General features: G+C 27.5%; 2 protein-coding genes across 2 annotated transcripts in view; one reads left to right on the plus strand and one right to left on the minus strand.

Annotated features, from left to right (window-relative positions):
- The window catches only part of LOC112691823 (head-specific guanylate cyclase), a 421,762-nt gene that overhangs the window by 71,207 nt on the left and 324,901 nt on the right, over positions 1-25,654 (plus strand). The gene's annotated exons all lie outside the window — the stretch shown is intronic.
- On the minus strand, positions 10,135-13,329 carry LOC112691824 (maltase A3-like). Its single transcript, XM_025566228.1, has 10 exons — positions 13,103-13,329; positions 12,894-13,043; positions 12,450-12,629; positions 12,238-12,392; positions 11,781-11,906; positions 11,463-11,677; positions 11,199-11,391; positions 10,646-11,088; positions 10,441-10,584; positions 10,135-10,359 (listed from the first exon to the last, which is right to left on the minus strand). The coding sequence occupies exons 1-10, from the start codon at positions 13,281-13,283 to the stop codon at positions 10,287-10,289; spliced, it is 1,860 nt and encodes a 619-aa protein (XP_025422013.1). The 5' UTR covers positions 13,284-13,329; the 3' UTR covers positions 10,135-10,286.

Below are 25,654 nucleotides of genomic sequence, written 5' to 3' on the forward strand. Positions count from 1 at the left end.
CCGAGTCAGCCGGCACGTGATCGACACTTATTCGAATATTTCGACCACTTTTCACGGCTCTATACACACATTTGTTTGTTGGCTGTACCTGTTGTGAACAAATAATGATGGACATCTGACAGCCTAACCACTTGTTTAAGCGTCGTCGAAGCGGAATCGCGTCCTGTCCCCGGATATTGTTAAATAAATTATTATATTATACCATCGAAAACGTGATAACTGTTTAAAAGTGGTTATTTTGTAACACAAAACGGCGTAGTAGTATTCAAACTAGGGGCCTCTGTTTCACGTGTAACCAATAACCCGTCCGTTCATACGTTTTCGTGGAAACGGTGTTAAAGTGCGTTTGATTAAAATACACGTGTACACGTGTATTTGAACTCCATTAACCCGTGTGTTAAATGTCCATGTACCCGTGTGATATGTATTATTATAGTTCACACACCCTGTTCAAGTGGCCTAATAACTCGTTAGCCTGTCTATTGTCTTTGTGTTCTTGTCGGTTTTACACGATGTATAGTTTTTAAATGTCTGCTCAATAATCTTGTTGCTCCAACAGTACAAATAATTCATTATTTTCATTTTCTGTACAGAAATTACAGTAAAATTTATCACTTTTGTATTCAGCATACAGCCACACCTTACTTTTACACTTATTCCTGATCTTATATGATTATTATTTTTTTTTCAATCCGTAGATTGGTTGAATGATGAAATATTTTTCCATTCTTCTCTATTCATTGCGAATCTCTTCAGTTCTTTATATGACTATCTTTTTATATTCAACATGATTTGTTTCATATATGACTCTCTAGGTCTTCCTCTTCCTGGTTTTTCCCTCGATTTTTCTTCAATTATAGCCGTTATCCATGTATTGTTCCTTATGAGATGTCCTATCCACTTCTCTTTTTTCTTAACGATTGTCGTCTATATTGATCTTTCTTCAATTATTCTTTTATACTTCTTCATTAGTCACTCGGTGTGTCCATGGAATATTTAAGATCCTTCACCAGCAACATGTTTCAAAAGCCTCTATTTTTCTTCGGTCAGCTTTCAATATTATCCAAGGTTCAGCTTCATATAACGTCACACTCCATACAAGTGTTTTTACTAATGTTTTTCTAATATTAAAAATTTATGGAATTTGTGATTAGGAATTTTTTCTTTTTGAAAAAAGCTTGTTTAGCTTGTGCTATTCTACATCTTATATCTGTAGCACTTTTCCCGTCAAAAGTAACTCTGTTTCCGAAGTATGTATAACTATTCACGTTATCCAACTTAATGCCATTCATGATTATGTTGGTATCAACTTGTTGTCTGTTAAAATAATTAAATAATATAATAATACAATAATTTTATAATTTATATAAATACTATATAGTGAATAATTATAGTGGATCATAAGTAATACAATTTTGTTAATAACTAATAAAAAGTAAAGACTCTAAAAGAGTTCTGATGACTAACAAGTTGTTTTCTGTGGGCCGAAAAAAAAAATGACGATTGGGATGAGGATATAACCCCAAACCATCTCTCACTAATCACGTCATTTTATACGTAGATTTTTGAAAAGGATTTTTCCAAATATCAAAATCAGTGGTTGTTTTTAGAACAAAGTATTTTAAACAAATTTTTAAATATTTTACTCAATTTTGAAAATTTAATCTTGTATTATATTGGCTAGATGACGTAACAGTTATAAAAAAAATTAAAAAAAAAAAATCTCTAAAATACTTTTGTATACTTGTATTTAAACAACATAATTCTCGAATAAAAGATTGGATATGCTGATATAAGAAAGAAAATGTTTATCACGATTTAATAAAGTAAAATTAGGTCTTTAAATAAAATATTTTACACATTCTGACGCTTAGTTGTATCAAAATTAAAAGCCAGGCTTTTTTTTTTTTTTTTTTTTTTTAATAGAAGAAAACAAAATTCAATTAATATTTTAAGTTATTAAAAATATAATGCGATAGCATTTAAATTATGGAAATATTGTGATAATTGATATAATTTTTATAATAGTAAAATAAATAATCCTATTCCATATTAAATACTAATCAACCTAATTCAAATTAAATGTTAAAATACAAATATTCAAAATCCATACTAAATTTACAGTATAAGAATTTATTATGCACAAAATCATTCACTTGTAACGATTGTTATATCATCTACTGTTATATGTCTACTGTTATATGTGCTGAATGATTGATTCAAAAATGTATTAGTGTTAAGTTTCAATAATAGTATTTTTTTTTTTTTTTTAGCTTCTATAGCCCATTTAGGGCCTTCGCTGCTATTAAATCAATAATAGTATGCAATATAAAATAAAAAATACTAGTGATAATATTATTTTTATTAACACTTAAGAAAATCAACATGAAAAATTTAAACAATAAACGCTGATAACAAAACATGCAAACTTCTATAATAGAAGGCTGGATACATTTAAATTTGGCGTTGATCCGGAGCCCTTATATATGTTGTTAATTCACTTCCTTGTCGGCGTTTTTTTTTCGTCTACTAGTTGTTTTTGCAAATCTCACGAGTAATAGTACTTAGTTTAAGAGTTTTGCGTTTTCCGCTTCTATTATATTTTTTTGTTGTTGATATACATATTATTATAATGAAATAATACTTGATAAAGCATTCTCCTTATATGATGATAATTACGTAATTCATAATTATTATATTTATATCTATATCTATACTATTATATAAAATTGTAAAGGATTTTCTACGACCGCAATAATCGAGAAAACCACTGAACCGATTTGGCTGAAATTTTTTACAGTTATACCCGACACTCTGTTAAAGGTTTTAGTACCACTTTTATCAATAAAAAGTAAGTATAAAGTTCTTATAAAATTAAAAAATCGTATACCCAAAGTATAAAATCAATAATGTTGTTACTATACTATTTATATTTTTTCAACACATTTATATACCATTAGTTGCAACGATTATAGTAACAACTATGATTACAAATGAAAATTCAGCCAGCTGAAATTGATAAAATTATTTTTTGCCGAGATACCGAACAAAGACAGAGATCCTATACATTATAAAATAGTATGCAAGAATAATGATTCATGACCTATGTGACGAGTTAAATATTAGATCGCCATGTATGAATAATAGAAAATTCAGTTATAAATACCCTCGCTAATTGGTCAAGGATACTCAAACTGGAGGTGATGGTTATCCGATTTACCGATGGGGATCACCAGATGATGGAAATTATATTGCAATATTAAAAGTTCGAGGTCAAATAAAAATCATGGTTGACAACCGTTGGGTTGTACCATATTGCCCAGTGCTATCAAGGTGCTTTATTGCGCATATTAACGTAGAATACTGTCATTTGGTTAAAGAAATAAAATATATATGAAAATACATTAATAAAGTAGCTATTTCTGTTAATAGTAAAAACGATGAGATTGCAAATTATTTGAATGGTCGATACATATACATATATACTTTTGAAGCGTTTTGAAGAATTTTTAATTTTGAAATCCATGATAGAGATCCAACAATTAAGCACTTAGCTGTTCATTTAGAAAATGGACAGCGTGATTTCTTTAATGCTGATAATCTCCATCATTTAATTGAAAATCCAAGAAAAACGATATTAACAGCATTTTTTGAACTATGTTCACATGATTTTTCAAAAACACTGTTCTATCATGAAGTTCCTTTTTGTTATACCTGGGACAATAGCGTAAGTTGGTTAAAGATAAGATGGTGAAAAGATGTTCCGGATTGGCCAGGAATAAAAATGGACCCTGCCAATGGTAAAATTTACACGATTCACCAAATCAAAGTGAGTTCTTCCATTTAAGATTGTTACTAAATTATGTATAAGGTCCTACTTCATTTGAAAACTTAAAGACCATTAATGGAGTCATTCACGTGACTTTAAAGCTGCCTGTTTTGCTCTTTGGTTTTTAAAAATTGATGAGTATTAGAAAAATGCTCTAGCGGACGTAACTGTTTCAGAAAATCCTTCTAAGTTAAGAGAATTATTTGCAATAATCATAATTTTCTGCCAATCGTCTGAACCTCAATCTTTATGGGAATAGTTCAAAAATGATTTTTGTGAAAATATTCATCATATAGAGCGCACTCGACTAAATGACTCGCAATTAACTTTTTCTGATGAAATATTTAATAGAGGTTTGATTGAAATAGAAAATAAAGTTGTTTGTCTGTCTGAAAAATATTTAACTGAATTTGAAATTAACTCACCAGTTCGAAATGAAAATGCATCTGATCCTTTTCAATTCTCGATTTTGCGTTCTTACGATAATAAGCATTTACAAGAATTTGTAGAAATCAATTTACCGAAATAAGTTGATGATCAAAAATATGCTTTTAATGTTATTGCAGAAAGCGTAATAAATCATCAAAGAAGAGTATTTTTTAGATGCTCCGGGTGGTACAGCAAATATATTCATAATTAATTTGTTATTGTCTCAAATTAGATCCTCAGGTAAAGTTGCATTAGCAATTGCTTTATCTGGTATTGCAGCGACTCTCCTTAGTGGTGGCAGAACTGCTCACTCGACTTTCAAGTTACCGTTAAATATATTATTTTATACAAAATTTGTCCTATTCGTAAAAATGGCCTTATTGGAAAAAATCTTCAAGAAACCTCATTCATTGTGTGAGATGAGTGTTAAATGAGTTACAGATCACATGTCGAAGCAATTGATCGAACATTAAAAGATCTTAAGTGTAATAATAAGCTTTTGGGCGGAATAACATTTGTTTTCGTTGGTGATTTCCGTCAAAGCTTGCCAGTGATCCCTAAAGGGTACTCGAGCTGATGTCGTTAATGCTTGCTTAAATCTTCTTCTATATCGAACAATGTTGAAAAACTTTATTTAAGAACAAATATGAGAGTTTATTTATGCGTAGATGATGATATTTTTCTAGCAAAATTGTTGAAAATTAGAAATGGAATTTTATAAAATGAAAATGGTTACATTTCTGTCAATCACATGATTGAACGGGTGGTAAATAATGTGGAAGAGTTGATTACTGGAGTTTATCTTGACTTTTTAAAATGTTCGATCAATCTTATCAATGACTATGTGAAAGAGCTATTATCTCTCCGACAAATGCAACAGCAGAAGAAATCAATAATATCATCCTTCTAAAACTCGATGGACACTGACGTGAATATCTATCTATTGATACAGTTACATTAACAGATGATGCTATTCATTATCCACAAAAATTTCTCAATTCTCTTTCTCCTTCGGGATTTCCTCCTCCTAAGCTAAAATTAAAAATTGGTCCTTAAATTACATCATAACGTAATCTTCAACCACCGAACTTATGTAACGGTACAATATTATAAATAAAATCGCTGTGAAATAATATTATAGAAGCCATCATTCTTACAGGGCCAGCAAAAGGAGCAATTTAATTTATTCCAACATTTCCTATGATTCCATCTGACTTGCCGTTTTCTTTCAGACGGCTTCAATTCCCTGTTAAAGTTTCTTTTGCAATTACGATAAACAAAGCGCAAGGTAAAATATTCAGATACGTTGGTGTGGATCTTCAAACAGAGTGCTTTTGATATGGACAATTATACGTGGGATGTCCTCGAACTGGGGACCAAAATAATCTTATGATCTTAATTTCAACAGAAGATTAAACAAAAAACGGCATATACTCAGAAGTTTTATAAAATTCTTTATCAACCATAAATTACTCATCATTTCTTTTGTATCTGTATTTATTTTTAATAAAAAAGTTTATCATTAATTTCGCTAGAAACATTTCAATTCATTTCTATTTAACTTGCCGATATTATTAAACGATAAAATTCGAATAAAAAATTCTATATATCTTCATCCAAAGACAAATTAAACAAGCAATCACCGGTGAAGCTGTGACGTGTCGGCTAGTTTAATATAAATCTGTAAAATCGTCAATGGTTTAAATGGATTATTAAATATTATACAGAATATAAATATTAGTAAATAGGTATTATGCCTGAGAGTCATAAAAAAACTGAATTTGATTATTTTCTTTATCTCGGGTGATCTTATAATCAGTAAATGTTTGCAAAGAAGACTGCGTTATAAGAACATAACAATAATTGTTGCGTTTTGAGTGTCTTAACATAATTTTTAAACGGGGAAAGCCTGGTCGAACAGATGAAAACCATAATAACTGTAAAAATAAGTACTAGACACCCAACATTTTTTATAGAATTAATAAGTTTTGTATAAGTCAATAGCATAGGTATCGTCTGCATTTCACAGTATCAAAAGAAACGCAATAAGATTTTATGGAATTTCACTGCATCCTGACTCCTGTTTTCCGTCTAGTATCAAGATAATTATTTTTGATCATAGAACTTAATCCTAAAAATATTATTATTATTTAAACTATGTATGTAACGAGTACAAGCCCGAGAATTGAAACTTCTTTAGTAGTCACTTTGTTTATAATTAACCGTATCTATACATAAAAATCCAAAATAGGATGAAAACATAACACAAAGATGATTTTAGTAATTTCTTAAATTATTGATTTTACTTTATCAAATAATAAATTAATAATTATTAAATAGTTAATTCCCGTAAATAAATTTATAAATAAATAAAGCTTAGTCTGAAGTATTTTAATGTTAGTAAAGTACGAACAGTTTTGAATTAAAAATTCATCAACAGGTATATACAAAGTTAATACAATCATGTCTAAATAAAAAAAAAATGTACTCATATATATATATTTGTTTTAGCATTATAACATTTGTCATAAAAAAGATAAATTTATTAGAAATGTAATAGATATACACCTATACATCAATATTGAATAAAATACATTATACGTATATCGTATATACATTTAATAAAACATTGTAAAACGTTGGTTCTTCAGTAAAATAAGTTTTTAAACGATTGAGTTATTAGTTTATTGTTAGCTATACAGTTATTTTTTATATTATATGAGGCGATTAAACTATTATTATAAATCGCATTACTATTAAAAATCTATTAATTCATAGCCGTACTTTCAATTTATAACATGTTATAAATTAGGATTTATATTATGTCTCTATCTGTGACCTAAAAACGTATATATTAGAGCTAGACATAAAAAAACGAATCAGAATTCTTTTTTCCTGCAAACGTTGGGCTTTATTAAACTTTTTTCGTTAATTTCCATACATTGATGTGTCGTAATGATCAGAAATAATGTAAAAAAAAAAAACCAAAAAAGTCGATTGGATTGTTTTAGTTGTAGCGTATTGAAAATTCAAACACGTATAAGCTATTTATTTATTTTAGGAAAGCCGAAATTTCCTGCGCGAGAAACTTTCAACTCTTCACTAGTTGTTTGAATGTTTTTAAGTAACCTGGTGTATTGATAATATTATTTTTAACACTTGAAGTCACGCACCAGCAAGGATTCACTGGAAACTATTTCAGTTTTCACGAAAAATCCCGTTTAAGCCGTGTTGTCCCAATGGAACGATGTTTTTGAGAAGATCACACGAACCCTGTTGCTTGGTATCTAACTATGAATAAATAATTTGATCGTTTCTTATAAGGCATCAAGTTTCATCGTCCACACATAAATCTTATAAGTATACGGTAAACATCCTTGAGAATCCTTCTAAATTGAAAATTAGTTTTCGAAAATGTATTCACTAACTAATGGTTACATCTCTAATACGAACATATATAAAAAAATTAAATTTTAAAGAATGGTTATTTTAACATTCTGTGAAGTAAGAAGATATTTGAAAAAAAAAATTGGTTTTTATGAATATTAATTTTGCTTTTAACTGGGTTTCATCAAATTCTTAATGTGAAGAGCATGGTGGCTTTATAATGACTCAAAAAAAAGCATTAGTAAATAATATACTTTAAATAACTTGTAGGCAGTTTAAAATTAAGCTCCGTCCAAGACAATTTCATGTGATGTCTGGTAATTCAGATAGTTTAATGTAGTTATTAGATAATATTATATGAAATAAGTTTACATAGTAAAATTATATTTTTTATATTATTATAAAACGAAAACCGCCAAAATAATCTTCTTTTTTTTGTAATTTACCATTATGAAATTTACACTAATAGAAAAAACTTAATAACTTAAAACTGATATGTCCCAATATAATTAAGTCTACTGTATAGTTAAAAATAAAGGTATATTTTAGACTAAGTTAGCCTAACCAATGTTACATAATATACAGTGAACGTAAAATATACTCTTATGTCAGTGTTATCTAATACAAACTTATTGGGGCATTTAAATTGCACACAAAAGTTATATTTTGTTAATTTTGTGTGCAAGGTTTTTTAACAACACATTAAACTTGTGTCTATAGATGACCATTAATATCTCGATAACCATTTATGTTGACATATTTTCCTTCCACATTTACAAATTGACGATTGCCATTTAAATCAAATATAATTTGGTTATTATTCATATTATTTTTAATTATTTATTAGACAAACAATACATTTAAGATGATCTAATATAGATACTTTAAAAATGTATAGAATAATACGTATTATTATTTGAAATTATTATACGGATATCATGTTTATAAATTTTGTAATAATGAATTCTATTTAGAATATGATAGCTTCTGAACATAGTCATTTAAAAATTTTAGTAATAAAATGTTTACCCACTTAATCATATTCCGGTGGGTAATCAGTTAGATAAGATTGTATTTTTTTTACGCAAACACTTGCTTATTTTATAACTAATACGTTAATTCTCTGTTCCCGGTATAAAATTTGAAATATTTATAAAAATATAATACACATCTATCAATGAAAAAGCATATGATTTTTAGTGAAGTTTAAAATACAAATATATACTCAGAGTTCGTTTTTTGTAATATTCCGAGTACTTTGAATATAATTTATATTTATGTGTTCATAAGAAATTGTAACATAAAATAGATATTTTTGCATTAAATTATGTAATCGAATTTAATGCTCTTAAAATTGCTTTCTTATACATACCACTAAATCGTATATACAATAAAAAAATACATTAACTTTATTGATTTTTTTTTACAATACTTCACATTAGTGCTCTGCATGGCCCGTTATTTTAAGGACCAGACCAAACTTCAAATTTTACCAGGAGACCGAAGTCGGACCGAACCATATTTAAGCGTTAATCAAAGATCAAAATTGGACCGAACCGTCGGCTTCATATCATTTTTAGATCGGACGGGACTAGTTATTAAATAACATTTAATAAAGTAGACTGTGAACAAGACTGTCGGTCCGATCTTAAAATATTTTATAGCATTAATGGACCGGTCCATAAGGTTCAGTTTGTATTAGCCCAGACCGTACTATATGATGCGTTTAGTATCACACAGGACTGGACTACCCGATTTTATAAATAAATATATACTTAAAGTTGTAGGTTGTTTTTCGTTTTATTTGTTTATATAACAATAACTGTATTTAAATTTTAAGTACCATGATTGGGACCGAACTGAAACCGGACCGGACTGATTTTCATTTTTTTTTTTTTTTTTTTGAAACCGAACCAGACTGAAAATAATAAATTTGATCTGAGAATTGGATCAAACTACCCCTAAAAATTATTGAACCGAACCAAACCGACGATTCAATAGTTTTTGTATGTTAGGCCCATACTAGACCAAAATATGCAGAGCACTACTCCACATTTCATGCATAGATTTGTATTTCCGTGTACCGATTAAATATGATGTGACTCCAATTTATAAAAGTAAATATATTTATACATTTTTACAATTCCTAACACACTTCTTTGTTATTTCATAGAATATAATATCTTTTAGTCAGGATATCGATGATGATGATGATGATGCATCTTAATCGCATCTGATTCTGGCTGAATAGTGTTGGGAACTTTTTAAGCTAGTACTTTTCGAAATCTGGTTATTTTAAGTTTACGATCTGGGCAGACCATATTACGGATAATAAATGCATTGATTACAACAGTAGTTTCAAATAAAATAACCTTAGCGACTTATCATATGATCACAACGACTACATTATAGCAGTATAATTCATATCAGCGAAATGGGTTCGAGAAATAAAAAAAAATGCATATATATATACAATCTAGACAACTAACTCATCCACAGGTTTCTCAGTATTTATTTGTCTTATTTACTTCAGTATTTTGAAACAATTACCAAACGGAACCATAATTAAAATAAAAAATCATTTATATATTTTAAATACATGGTATCTATGTATATTATAAATAACTATAATATTCGTGGTTTAAAAAAATGACGACTCCAATACAAGTGAGGCACTGGGTCTTAAAGTAAATGACTCTGTTTCAATAACGTCCCTATAAATTATACATATCGACAATGAAGTTCAATTTTTTTATTAATAACATGAGTTTTAATTATATTTAGTTATTTCATACCCAGTCAGTTGTTCCGCAGTAACACTGGCAACTCTCACTGTCATTTTAGAAGGAAGAAAACGTTTAACCTTCCTGAGATTTATGTTTTCCAATTCACTACCCATGTTTATTACAACGAAATATGATTTAAAAATACTGCTACTTCTAAAATTAAAGTTCATTATTGTTATAACTAAATATACAAATGAAAAATACAATAGTTTACCTAGAAAAAGCCAAAACGTATTTGGATACTTCATAAAGATTTACATCTCCTGAACGAAAAACCTCTAACTGTCTCAACTCTACAAGTTGTTTAAATATATTCAAATGACTACGAGTAGTAGAACAATACTGGTTTTTGACGTTCAAGTTCACATAGTTTGGATTCACTGGTAGCCAAGTTTTGGTTTTATTAGAAAATCCTGCTTGAGCTTTCGAGTTCCACTGGAGTGGTGTACGACTCATTTCTCGAGCCTTAGAAACACCCAACCTTTTAGATTTGCTATCAATAATCTGATCTTCTCTCAAATGTGTATTTGTCATTCCTAATTCATCACCGTAATAGACAACAGGTGTTCCAGGTAAAAGCAATTGTATCATGCATATACCATCTAATAATTCGTCTCCATATGCGCTAGTTGCGCGTGGCCTGTCATGATTTCCTATCTACAACATAATATCTTACACGTGAACTAAATTTAATTGCAAAATTATTTATTTTTTTATGGAAAACATGAATAAAACTATAACTGTAGTAAATTAATAGTCATACTTACTGTCCAATTAGGCCATTTATCTGAGGAATATTCAGCTAATATTTGAGAAATTAATTCAATGTACATACTAACTGATTCCTGACGTAAAGATATAAGATAAGCATTTAGTATAAAATGGCTACCAGGGTGGGTTGAATTTCCATAATACTTCATCGCCTTCTCTATATTTTCATAAGTTTCAGATATTAAGACTCTGTAAATAATTTTTAATTGTTTATTTTCAATCAAAATTATTTGAATTTTTTTATTATAAATTTGACAAACCTTGTTTGGCCATCCTTTTGTTTATATTCATCAACAATAGATCTCCAAATACTTAGCTCACTAAAGGTTTCATTAAGACTTGAAACAACTCCATATCTTTCATTTTTGTCCATAGGATTTTTCATATCCATCAAATCTTGCTTCTCGTATAAATGTGTTATGGCATCCAATCGAAATCCATCGACTCCTTTATCCAACCAGAACCTTAATATACTCTATTTCACAGGATGATAAAATGTATTTATAGAATATTGAAATAAGGTAATTTCTATAAATATTATTTAGAATCTTTATAACGATCTTTTTCTACTTAATTACTTTTATTTCTTCACGAACTAAAGGATTCCAAAAATTTAAATCCGGCTGTTCTTTGTGAAACTGATGTAAATAATATTGATTCCGTTGTTCATTCCATGTCCACATACATGGTCCGTCGAAAGCCAACTAAATTGTAAAAATAAAACTTTTTATAGTTTAGAAGGATGTGTTAACACGTTGAACATTTTCTCGGTTTTTTTCAATTTATTTATAAACAAGTCTTAAAACCCGATGAATGTATTTCTTAAAAAAAATATTAGAAAAAGTAGAACTTATTATAAAATTTGGAAATATACAATAAAATAAAAAAAATAATGCAAGCATTATTTTAAAATATATATTACAAGGGCAGACACCATTTATTTGAGTTCTGAGAACCAATACTTTGTCCCATTAAATTAATTTAAAAACGTTCAGCAAACGTAATATATAATTTAAGTATCGATTTCTTCCATACCCAATTGTTTGGAGGTTGCCTTGTGCCATTAATATATTTTGCATTGGCCCATACATAATAATCGGTAAATGGTTCAATTTTTTGCACAGATTTAATAAACCATTCATGTTTGTGACTTGTATGATTAGGTACAAAATCCATAAGTAATTTTATTCCTATATATCAAAATACAATATTTTCATAAAAATACTCTCACAATGAATATGAATTACCGTTTTCGTGAAGTTTATTTAGTAGATCATCGAAATCATCCATTGAACCCATTAATGGGTCTATACCTATGAAGTCTGTAATGTCATAACCCAAATCGAATCCCGGGGATGGATATATCGGGGTTAACCAGACTGCACCGATTCCCAAATCTTTGAGGTATGGTATGTTTTCAATAACACCTTAAAAGGTAAAATGTTTTACTAAATTATTATTCCTTGAATAAAATTAATAAAATTATAAATTCGTTATTTCATGGATTTTAATTATTTTCACTAAAAATGATAATACAAATTTTGATTTTATTTCCATTTAGTTTTATCAATAAATATATTTTTTTTATTGTTTTAACATTGAATATAATTATACTGGAAGTGTAATAATATATCTTTATACATTATAATATTTCAGATATTTCCAAAGAATTTTAATTTGTATTTACTTACCCCGTAAGTCTCCTATACCATTGCCAGTCGTATCCTTAAATGACCGAGGATAAATTTCGTAAAATACACTTTTTTGCCACCAATCCAGTTTTCTTGGTTTTCTCTTACCCAATTGGTTTATGCTTAAATAATCAAAAAATTTGGAAATATCTAGTGAACATTTGAAATCAAATTATTTATGCACATTCATTAATCGCTGATAATAATACCTTTTATTATATCATTTTCATTTATGTTTCCAATATACTGGTGTTTCTCAGATTTTTCATACTTGTTTGTTTTCATATACATATCATTATTGAAAAAATCATTGTCTTCTTTTCCAAAAAGTTCTGCATTTCCTATTCTTAAGCTTAATAATGATGTGATTACAATTATTGTTAAGAACATTTTGGATTTGAATATATTGAAACTGTATGTTATGAAATGAAACGAAAAATTGTACGTCCTGTTTTTATATATTTATTTAATTTAAACCTTTTATCTATTAAATGGGTAAAGTTATAAAAATCCTAAGCTACATAGTTATAAAACTAGGTACTTGAATTATCATTTGAATTTGAATTCTTAGTTTATAGATTTTATATGTTTACCGAAATCCATGATATTAAATACATTTTAACTGTGCATTGTTACTGTATTACTTTTTTTTTTTATTTAGGGTTTAGCTTTAACAGTTTTAGTTGTTAGCTTACATATGTTTATCAAAGTTTACAATATGTTTTATACATGATAATCCTTTGATGTATAGATGCGAATTAAATAAAATCATTTTATGACCGCGATATCTCATGGCAATAAATTATAAACAGTTTTGACTCGATTATACATTTAAATAATAAGTGATTAGATTTATATGCAATTATGATTATTTTTAATATGTTATGGCTGATACTGGTAACTTATATTCATCAGGTAGCTATTATTTTTATTTGAATCGTTATTTATAGAGGATGTAAATTATTTTAACTTATACTTATTTGAAATACATTGATACGTTAATTAGTTACTGTAGTATTAACATGATTCGCCCGTGTACCTGATGACCACGACGTTTTCGTTGCACGATCCCAGGGCGTACTCCCCGAGCGCTCATTTACCAGCCGCATGTTCCCTTTGGCGCGTGTCACCAGTTACCGCGACCAACCGTCGGCAAAGGAAGAGCCGCGCTGCGCAAACAACCAATCCCGCGGAACGTGTATTACCGTATTCGCGCCACGTGCCGCGGGATCGCACATCGGACGCAACGTGTGTTCATAACTGCTCGTGTTTACCACACGTTCGCAGTGCCGAACATTCGAAAAACGCATTAACCATGAACAAACGTGTCGTCGTTGACGACACGCATATATACTTAACTATTCGATTTTTGTTCATGTTTCCAACATAATGTCAGTGCTTATAGGATTTTTCGTTCTTGTTCGCGTTCGTATACAAGTGGTCAATGGAAAAACCTTCGTTTTCTATTCAACTTGGTTCTATGTTTCACATTCTTAAACTTGATCGCGTGGCAATTGCCAATTATTGTTACGAACGTTTTAGATTCGAATAAATTTAAACCGTAAGTTATAAGAAATTATACGAAGCATTATAATTATATGTCCCATTTTTATAATTTTACTGAAATGTATGTATGTTACAGTTAAAACCCGAAATTCGTCAAAACTAGTTTTCCCAAATCATCTTCGGCAAAACTGATTTTGTTTAGTTAAAACTAGAATTAACCACGACTTCGATGTTGATACTAATTTTAAAACTAAAGTCAATCAGAAATTATTATTATTTTTATTATTTTTTTTGACAAGACAAACTATCTTGGCATTTTTAGTTATACGTGTTTATCGTTAAAATAAATATTTATGAAAATAAATTAAGATAACATCGATTGACTGGCGGAAAATATTGACTATCATACAATATGCCTAATAATAGTATTAATATAATTAATATAAAATTCTGTAATGACTAAGTATCTTGCTTCAAAATTCATGTGGAATAAATTTCTCCTTATGTAAAAAAAAAAAAAAACAGTATTTTATATAACTCTAAATACCACAATAGTTTGCATTGTCAAAACAAATAATAAAAATTACATTTCTTTCAAATTTACTTTTGTTACAATATTGTATTTAAAACTAGTAATATTATTGAAGTTATGTTTAATTAGTCAATATCAGTTTTGACGAAAATGATTTGTGAAAACTAGTATTGTATAGTTATAACTAGTTTTGACGAATTTTGAGTTTTAATTGTAACATGTACAACATTTATATTTCATTTAATACTTTTATATAATAAATAGCTACAGTTATAAAATACTTAACTATTTAATTATAAAACTAGGTATTTGAAGTATCAAAAGTGAATTAAAAGAGTTTTATATTTTATAATCACAGTATAGCTTAAAAAACTTGAGTTATCGGTTTACTAAAGTACTATTGTTTATATAGATACCTGTATATATACATAGTGTTTCACCATGTTTCACCGTGTTTTACCGATTTTTATTTCTGCAGTTAATATTGATTTTTTTTTTGATTTTTTACTTTTACAATAATATTTTGCGATAGAGTTATACGTATAGAATTAATAATACAATTTTTATTTTCACCTCTTAATTAAATTAAAAATATTAATTTACAGTTGATCTTATTATACAAATTTCAATATAGCCAAATTTAATAAGATATTATTCTAAAAACTTTAATTTAATATACGTAAATACCCAATGCTTATTTCCTGAATTACAGTTATTTCAATTTATAAAGTAGGTGTATAACTACATGACACAGTATTCAGAGTGCTGATAATAGACAACCTATGGCACTCACACGGAAAACTTAAAACGTAAAGGGAAAGATTCACTCTTAGTAGTCAGTCACAAGGAGCTCCTCGGACGGTCCCAGTGATCGGTTACAGGTTTGACCATGAGCTCGACAAGCACGTGCTGAAGACCTTTGACCAAGAAGCCGAGGAATGGGTTATGTGTTCACGTTTTATAGTGAAGTATGGCGGGATAGAATTTTGACCGATCCTTTAAGGATTTGGTCTATTTGGTTTGTCAATAGATTATAGTTGAGTTAGGTCTCTATTATTTGAATTATTTTGTCTATGCGCATATCGAAAGTACCGTCATTTATTGATTTTTAACATGTTATATAATCGAGTAGTGTACATCTTTATAATTTATTTATGACATGATGCACATCATTACAACTAAACAAAAAAAAAAATGTTTCTTTTACATTTTTTTGTCACGAGCATGGGAAAAATTAAAAAATTCCGAAGTTTATGGATGGCATAACTAAAAATAATTTTATATGCTTTACAATATAACGAAAAAAAATTATTTTTCTCAACATAAATTTCACGTTTGTATTATATTTTTCGTATCTCTCTGGTTAATATGTTTCGCTTGTTTTGTTTTTAAAAAATTGATAGAAACATAAAAAAAAAAAACTACATTGTAACTTCCAACACGTAACAATTCAACTTTTTAAATGTTCATTTTGGTGATAATTATATTATACTGTTGGTTCTACAATATTGAACAAAATACAAATTTGTTGGATATATGACATTTACAACTTCCTATCAATGTGCAAATAAACATTTTTTAAGCATTCGAATTTTAGCTTTTATTTTTAAACGATCCCAACTTATATATTTGTTGTTCCTTTTACAAGTTTATATCCTATTCAGATTAAATTGTATTTTGGCCATCTCAGAAAAGTGTGTGTTGTGCGAATTATGAAAGTTGCATATTATTAATAATAAACACTTAAAAATAATAGTAATAATATCAAAATATCGATATGTGTCACATGTTCTTTGTATTATGCAGTGGATTTTGCCTAATAAGAGCACCAGTTAATATATGCATACACGTAACATGGGAAAAATGTTGTAATCCCGGAACAATGTATACTAACAAGGTTAAAAAACCACATTATATGGGCACTCGGTTCGGTTTGAATGGGTAATATTTATTTTATCGTTGCGTTAGAATACGCATTAACAACGTCGTATCTATGAGATTGTGTTTATCAAAAGTAATAAAAATCATTAACTTTTAAACCATAATGGGATTATTTTGTGAGTTTTTTTTAATGTTATCAAGAGCAAAAAAAAAAACGATAAATTTGTTGTCTTTTTTCCCTAACTTTACAATAATCTTTTCCGATTTACCGTGAATTTTAACGCGATCCTGTACGTTTTTGACAAATACATACGAACTGAGTATTGTCTCATTTTTTATATTATTTTGTGATCAATATTAAATATGCAAAGATATAAATAAGTATATATATTTAAAAAAGTTAATATTAATTAATTTGGTACACATCTCATGAATAATTATAAGTATAAAAAAATTGAAAAATTGAATATTGAAGATGACATGCCTATTTCTATAATCCTCGAAACCAATGATGCAGACAAATGTTCTATGTCTTAGTAAATAATAGAAGTAAATTGAAAAAAAAAAAAATTTTCTTAATGAAATAAATCATATTTTTAGTTATGTATGTACAGAGGAATCATCATATAAAAAGCAGTGCTCAAATTGTTGTGAGGGAGGAGGGTTCAGGAAGACGGAATTCCTCAACATTTTTTTTTCTTTTTTTTTTTTTGTGTACACCAACTATATTTTTCACTGGAACGGGGGGGGACGCCACTCTAATATCCGAAATATTTTTTATTGAAATTTGGATTTAAATTTACGTAAATTTTATAAAAAATATTACGATTTTTTATATCGGTTTATTAACACGTTTAGCTCCGCTACTACTAACACTTATCAGTGCCCTGCCTATGTTAGCCGAAATTATGTTCAGTCGACTATGCGCACGATTGTAGATAAAACCGTTCAATGCAGACACGCAATATGTATCGACCAGGCGACCCGCACTTTACAATATACAAAGTATAGAATTGATTAAATATTAATTCGAATGTGTGGTAAATATAATTCTATTTACGCTGAGTAAGTACCTACATAGGTCAGTGACGCAACAAGGATTTTTTCATGGGGGGTATCCGTCAGTGGTATAATGTATGATATAATATATACTATTATATATATATTTTATTATAATATTATTTTTTAAAAGCTAATAATTATAGAATTTCGAATCACTACTATTTAATATTCATTGTATTATTTTATTCAAACTTACCACTGTAATTATTTAAAAATATTAGTAGTCACATCAAGTATAAAAATACTTTAGAAAGTTATTGTACGTATTACAATTTTATTTATTTTATTTTTTTCTAAGTTAACTTTTTAATGACGTCATCTGTAGTTTTCAACCGTTTTCGAATAAAATTTAACTATATTATAGGTACATGAGAAAATATACTTTTATAGTAAAAAATTATTTGGTTATTATGATAAGCGACGGCAGCGTCATTGCAGGAAAAATAAAAATACTCATGTCTGTTTTATACAGATATAATTTGCTATATGCATTATTGTATGGTTTGTTATTAATATTATAGATATTATTTTGAATTAAAATATTTGTATGACCAAAAAGTGGTATTCAAAATATATGTAAGGTTAGTCTGTGTTAGCGTCTGTGTTAAATAATTGCACATGTGGAACGCAGTTTTTAAATCATTGGGCTGAGCTCCTCTACTTAATTTTTCCCATTCGAACGCTGATAAGAAGTAGTGGACAGTGGGGCAAGATGAGGATATGAGGTGAGATGGGATACTTAGATTTTTGAAGCTGCTAATAGTGATATATATTGGAAAATATTATAATTATATTCTTTAATCAGTTATAATGCATTGGGTATGGGTAATATTGATCATGCAGCAATTGTTTTTAACTATTTATTTTATATTATCACTCTAAAACACATTTATCATGAATTTGATTTTTTTTTTTTTTTAATTTGAGTTTATCAAACATTTTGATTAGTTTAATATATATATTATTACCATTCTGTATAGTTCTATATTATTGGAAATTGTATGTATTTTTAAAATATGGTGACCATTACTAATTTTACTGTGGGCGATTTGTGATAATTCGAATGAATTTAAATATAGTCAAAAGGGGTGAGATAAAATTATTTTTATGGGGTGAGATAGGACCCCATCTTACACCAACATATTTTATAAAATATTAAATTATATTCCATTTATTTGTTTTAATAATAACACTAGGTTACAGTGGCAGCACATTAGTAAATATTCAAGAGAGTAAAAATTAAAATTATAAATAGCTCATTTACCTAACATGAACATAAAACAAATTAAATAAAAACTTTATTTTTTAATTTCCATAAACATATTTCTATAAATTATTATTTTTAGAAATTACATACTAATTTTTTTTCAGGGAGAAACTCAGTTTCAAAGTCTCCCCTGACCAGCCGCCACTTGAGCAATATTATAGCTTTATTATTATTACTTATTATTTTATTATTTACTGTAGTATATAATACTTATTGTAGAATTATTGAAAAAAAAAACTATTTAGTCGTTAAAATAATAATAATATTTAAACTAAATAAGTGTTATTAATATTATTTATTTAAATGATATGTAGAAAATGGTTAGGTTAGGTTCAATTAGTTCAATAGTTAAGTTTACTATAAAAGAAAACCAATAGAGGCAAATACCGTTAGTAAAATTATAAATGGTGTTACAGTATAAAAAGCAGCCATACCATTTGGTACACCACGATCGAAATTAGAAAGGAAGGTTAAAAAGTTAAAGAATTGTGTCTTGGTGATAGTCAATTCAAAAAGAGCTTAGGTTCCAAAAAAACTATTTTTATCGAAGTTTTAGAGAGAATATCAGTAGAATATATAAAAATAATGGAGGAAATCATACCGTAAAATACCACCTCACACGTGGCGCAAGATGAAGTTTTTTGTTTTTTTTTTTTTTAAGATTGTTTTTGATTTAATTTTATATAATTTTGTCATGTTTAAACAAGAAGTTATTTATTTACATTTCTATGAAATTATTGATATGAATTAAAAAAAACATTATCGTACGTCCCTCAACCAGTACGATCATGGTTCATGATTACAATTCATGATTAAACTTAAACTACTCCGTTATGCTCCACCGTCCCCCAACCATAACAATACGAGGCGATTAAAACATTATAACTGCTTTATGATTATATTTTAAATTTTTCAATTGACAAAAATAAGTGATTTGCATTGCTATAAAGTACTTATACATTCATAACCGTAAATTAATTTAATACCAATTTATAAGTTACGATACAAACGGTACTATGCATTTAACTATAGCGTATACTCGTATATATTATTGATAGGCGTATAAAAACGAATACGAATCCTTATTTCCCGTAAACCTTGAAAATGTTAACATATTTTTTGTTAATTTTCATACATTATAAATAATTAAAAAAAGGTCGATTGATCATGCAGTTGAAGTAAATTGAAATTTTAAACTCGCATAAACTGTTAATTTATTTTGGGAAGTGGACATTTACTGCACAAGAAACTTTCAACTCTTCAAGATTCACCAGTTTTTTTGAATACTTTTAAGTAACCCGGTGTATTGTTATTTTAATTTTCAATATTCAAAGTCACGTAGCAGTAAGGATTCATCGAATACTGTGTTTTAGTTTTCATGAAAAATCCCGTTCGAGCCGTATTGTTACAACAGAATGTTGTTGGGGGAAACGTACGAACATGTTGCCCGGCATCCAACTACGGATAAATAGTCTGATCGTTTCTTAGAAAGTATCTAGTTTCGTCGTCCACACGTAAATCTTAAAAGTATACAGTGAGTATCCTTTAGAATCCTTCTAAATTGAAAATTAGTTTTCGAAAATGTATTCACTAACTAATCGTTACGTCTTTAATACGAAAACACGTACAAACATAAAATTTTAAATAATGGTTCAATTTAACATTCTGTGCAATAAGAAGATATTTAAAAAAAAAAATTCTGTTTAAGCTCAGAAATTCTGCTTTTAAATGGTGCTTTTACTACAAATTCATAATGTATTCGGCGCGCGATGAATCAATCAAAAGTAATAGGTACGCTATGGCTATCCAAACATAAGCTTTAAATAACTGTAAATAAAAAAAAACTATACCCCGTCGAGGACTGTTAATTTCGATGCCAAGTACTTCAAATTGTTTGTTAGAATATTATTTAAAATTACATAATATTTTAATTTTACATAATTTGTTTTAATGACTTTTTGTAATGCAGTATCATTGTATCAATCACTTTATAGGAACAAAATAACATGCGACGATGTATGATGTGCCTCAATAAAGTGCAGTCTACTGCGTAATAAAAAAGAAAGATAATTACCAATGTCATATATCATACAGTGAACGTATAATGTACTATCGTGTCGGTATTATTTTATACAGACTTATCGGCACATTAAAATTTAATACAAAAATTATATTTTGTTCAAGTTGTGTGCGAAGTTTTCTTACAACACATCTGACTTGTGTCCATGGATAACCATCAAACGTTCCAATAACCATTGAAAACGATATATTTTTTTTCCCCAATTCCAATGGCTGAATACTTTTATTTAAATAAAATTTGTTTTGGCTAGAAATATTCATATTACTTTTAATAATACAATACTTAATAATAATATGTGTACCATACTTTAATATGTTCATATATAATACTTTTTATTGTTTGAAAAATTTATACATTCATCATGTCAATGAATTCTATAATAATTATTTTTACTATGAGTATGACTGATCTTGAATGCTACTTATTAAAAATATTAAGAAGAAAATCTGTATCAAATTATTCATTTTCCGGTGGATAATAATTTAACCAATCAAAAGTACTTTATTCCACGCTGGCTTTTACGTTAAATCGAGATCGTATGCCACCAATGGGATATTAGTTACGGTGTGTGTTAAATATCGATAAAATTTTACCAAATATTCTAATTTGTCGTAGGTTTCAAAATCTTATAGGTTTGTTATATTATTAGATAATCATTTCAAAGTCTGGTGAAATATATACTGGGATTAACCAGACCAAAATTATTTCTAAATTACAAGTATTCAAATAAAAAATATATACTTAATATAATGCCCAAAATGATAAAGTTAGTAGTAAATGATTTATTTTATGACACATACGTCATTCATGTCTGGCCCTAATAAATAAAAGCATTCGTACATTAATTGAGCGTAAAAACTATTGAAACAAATACACGTAAAGATTTATTAAGGTTAGTATGACTCTGTTTTATTGGTTTTACAAAGATGTTCGTAACTGTTTTTAATTAAACTCCATACTCTTCAATCAGATACTTTAAGTTTCTAAATTTAGGTGTCTCATTTTATCAAAAATCGGATACGAATGATGTTTCGTATTGTTTTAAATTATTAATTAGTTTTTCGATATTACATTTGCAATATAAATAGCTATTTTTATTACTAATATGTTGATTACCGGTTCCATATATAAAATTTGAAATGTATATAAAAATATAATACAACTCTGTCAAGGCAAAAGCCATATATGTTTTAGCGAAGTAAAAAATAAAAATATATACTCCTAGTTTGCTTTTGTAATACTTCGAGTATTTCAGAAATAATTTTTATTTTTGCGTTCATAAAAAGTTGTAACATTTATTATTAAATAAATCTTTTTGCTTGGAAGTACGTAATCGGATTCAATGTTCTTAAAATTGTTTTCTTATACATCACACAAAATCGTACACTGACTAAAAAAATACATTAACCTGTTTGATTTATTTACCACAATTCACTCGTCGTGTGCACAACTGAATATGCCTGCACCGATTCAATGTGAAGTGATTTTTTATTTATAATTTTACAATTCCAAACACACTTCTCCGTTAATCTTGGAATATATATTTTCATCACGATATCGATGATGATGATAATATTTCTCGATTATATATGGTTCTGGTTGAATTGAGTTGGGAAGTTTTTAAGCTAGCGTTTTGCAAAATTCGGATAAGTTTACGATCTGGCTAGTCTATATAACGGACTATAAATGCATTCACTGCAACAGAAATTTCTAATAAAATATCCTTAGGAACTTGTGATACGATCTCAATGATTTACTTTTAGTAATTTGCGTCATGACGGTGAAATATGTACCAGAATGAAAAATAAATTAATATATATATAAATGTACAAAAATAATAGAAAATAACAGAAAATTTACTCATCTACCGGTTACCCAATATGTCTTTATTTTATATATTTCAATATCTCTAAACAATTATAACCTTAATTGAAGAGCTAAATATGATTTTATTTTCGTAAATTAGACGCCATATTCGTAAAAAATATATTGTATATATATATATATATATATATATTTTTTTTGCTTTATGTAATTTTACATTTAATATTTTTTTCTTGTACTAAATATATACATGTATTAATATATCATTAGCATTTATGTATATCTCTAATGCATCAATAACTAAAAAATTATAAAACAAATTTTTCTCTTACTGGCGTTCTTCTTTGTTGTAATTCGGTAAAAATGAACAATATTCATCTATGTTTTTTAATTAATAAATTAAATAATTTAATGTTCCATGCAATTAAGTAGTTTTACGTACAGCTAATATTTGTATTAACTATAATTGCATATTTTTTGTTTCAAAACAAAAACCACAAACATTTTAAAAGTTCAACTTTTATAAATTGATGTATTATATTAGATTATTAAAAAGTCCTTTTAATTTACATTACAGTTTTCCGAAATATTTTATTTGCTAATTTTTTCATTTTTATAAAACACTTATAATGACTAAAAGCTTATTATATTTTTAATAGAAACAATAAAAATAAAAAATTAAACAAAATAAATGATACAATTATAAGCAATAAAAATTATTTAAAGAAAATATAATTTTTACACGGATTTTTAAAATTTACCAATCCCACTTCAAATCATACGAGGGAATTGATCTTATGAAGCAATTTTCACAAACTCCATTGATTATTTTCAAAATACTTATAACTCAATCATTGCTTTATAAAACAACACGTAAAATGATTAATTTTAAAGTAAAGAAGTCAAATTATGTAAATATTATGTGAGGACAGTGATGTCTTATCTATAATTAAAAATCGTAATTATATTACAAGTATTTTGCTGATTTAATTGTATACAATAGATAGCCATTTTTAAAACGTTTTCAATTAAACATTTTTTTAACAAATCTCGGCTTTGTAGTATTCACAATAAGTTAAGCACTAATTTTTGAGTTGATTTTAATTTTTCTTTCGTATTGAAAAATAACTACTGAGATAATTAAAAAAAAAAAAAAAAAAAAAACGATAGGTAACTGGGAGGGAACATCTGTGTCTAATTTTTAATTTAATGAGATACTTTATAAGATTTTTCAAGCAGATTTACTATCCAAAAATGTGCATTATACACGGAAGAAGACAAATTATTTTCAATTTTAATGATCGTCGTATTTCCTCTACTGGGAGGCCTCTTTATACTTCATCTTGGCTTGGTGTACATGTCATCAATCATGCTATTGTTCCGCTATGTATAACAAAATATATAAATTAAAATAAATAAAAAATTCATGAAAATAATTGGTTTTATAATTTGTGTTTTATTTTTTAAAACATTTTAACATTTAGAATTCTTCGCATTAATTAATATGAGAGTTGTATGCAATTTTAATCAATTAAAATTAAACAAAAAATGACTTATTTTCTTGAACTCATAAAAACAATCATGGGACGGAATTCAATATTATTTTCAAATTTGTATTTCTTTTAGTTATTGCAATCACGAAAAAGATGCATGTTATTCAAAATTGTTTGGTGGATTATTATAATATAAATTATATATGGTTCGAAGTTACGAGTATAATATAAATCCAATTATAAGAAGTGCATTTTTTTAAAATATGATATGAACGAAGGCTTATAGCTATAAATAGATTCTTAAGAAAAGTGGTAAATAATTTTAATGGAAAAAAAAACTTTTCAATTTACATTAGAATTGAGCTATTTTGTTTAGTTTATTTATTCTATTGAAATCAAATTCGTCGAATATATTCAGAACTCAAAATAATCTATGTATAAAATTCAAGTACCACTCACTCACTCACTGATGAACAAATAGCCAAAATTACCATGTCAATTCATTTAAAATATTGAGAGAATGTTATTATTACTATGTATAGGAATACCAAAAAATGATTTTTTGAAAATCTTATTTTTAAGGGTGGAAATAGTTTTGGACTTCAGACTGGATCTATAAATTTTTACTACCGAGGAAGTATTATGTTGTGTTTAATATGTTGATTTAGTGCTTAAAGTAAATGTAAATTAATATATATTTTTACATACACATAGCATTAAGAGAAAAAAGTTAATAAATAAACAAAGTTTCATTTTTTTCTACCAAATTAACAAAATGTATTTCTTTTTTTAGCGTGTTAGAAAATTCCGGATATTTGCTATATTTATATTTGATAAAAACAACTCAAATAACTGTATTAAACATTTATATAGCTTTATGCTAAAATTTAATGGACTTTCAAAGGTGGTAAATCTTCGGGCATCGAATTCGGCACGAGCAACGCCGTGCAGGATCAGATAGTAATAATAATAATAATATAATGTACTCCACTACTCAATACTCAATTAATCCATGCTAGAATTCCGCAGTTTCCTCTATTACTTAGGGTCACGTTAATGGTTTAAAATGTGATATGCATTCGGATGAGTTCATAATTAAACGCATGAGATGTGTCT

Source organism: Sipha flava, unplaced genomic scaffold, assembly GCF_003268045.1.
Source record: "Sipha flava isolate LNK unplaced genomic scaffold, YSA_version1 67_pilon_pilon, whole genome shotgun sequence".
NCBI lineage: Eukaryota > Metazoa > Arthropoda > Insecta > Hemiptera > Aphididae > Sipha > Sipha flava.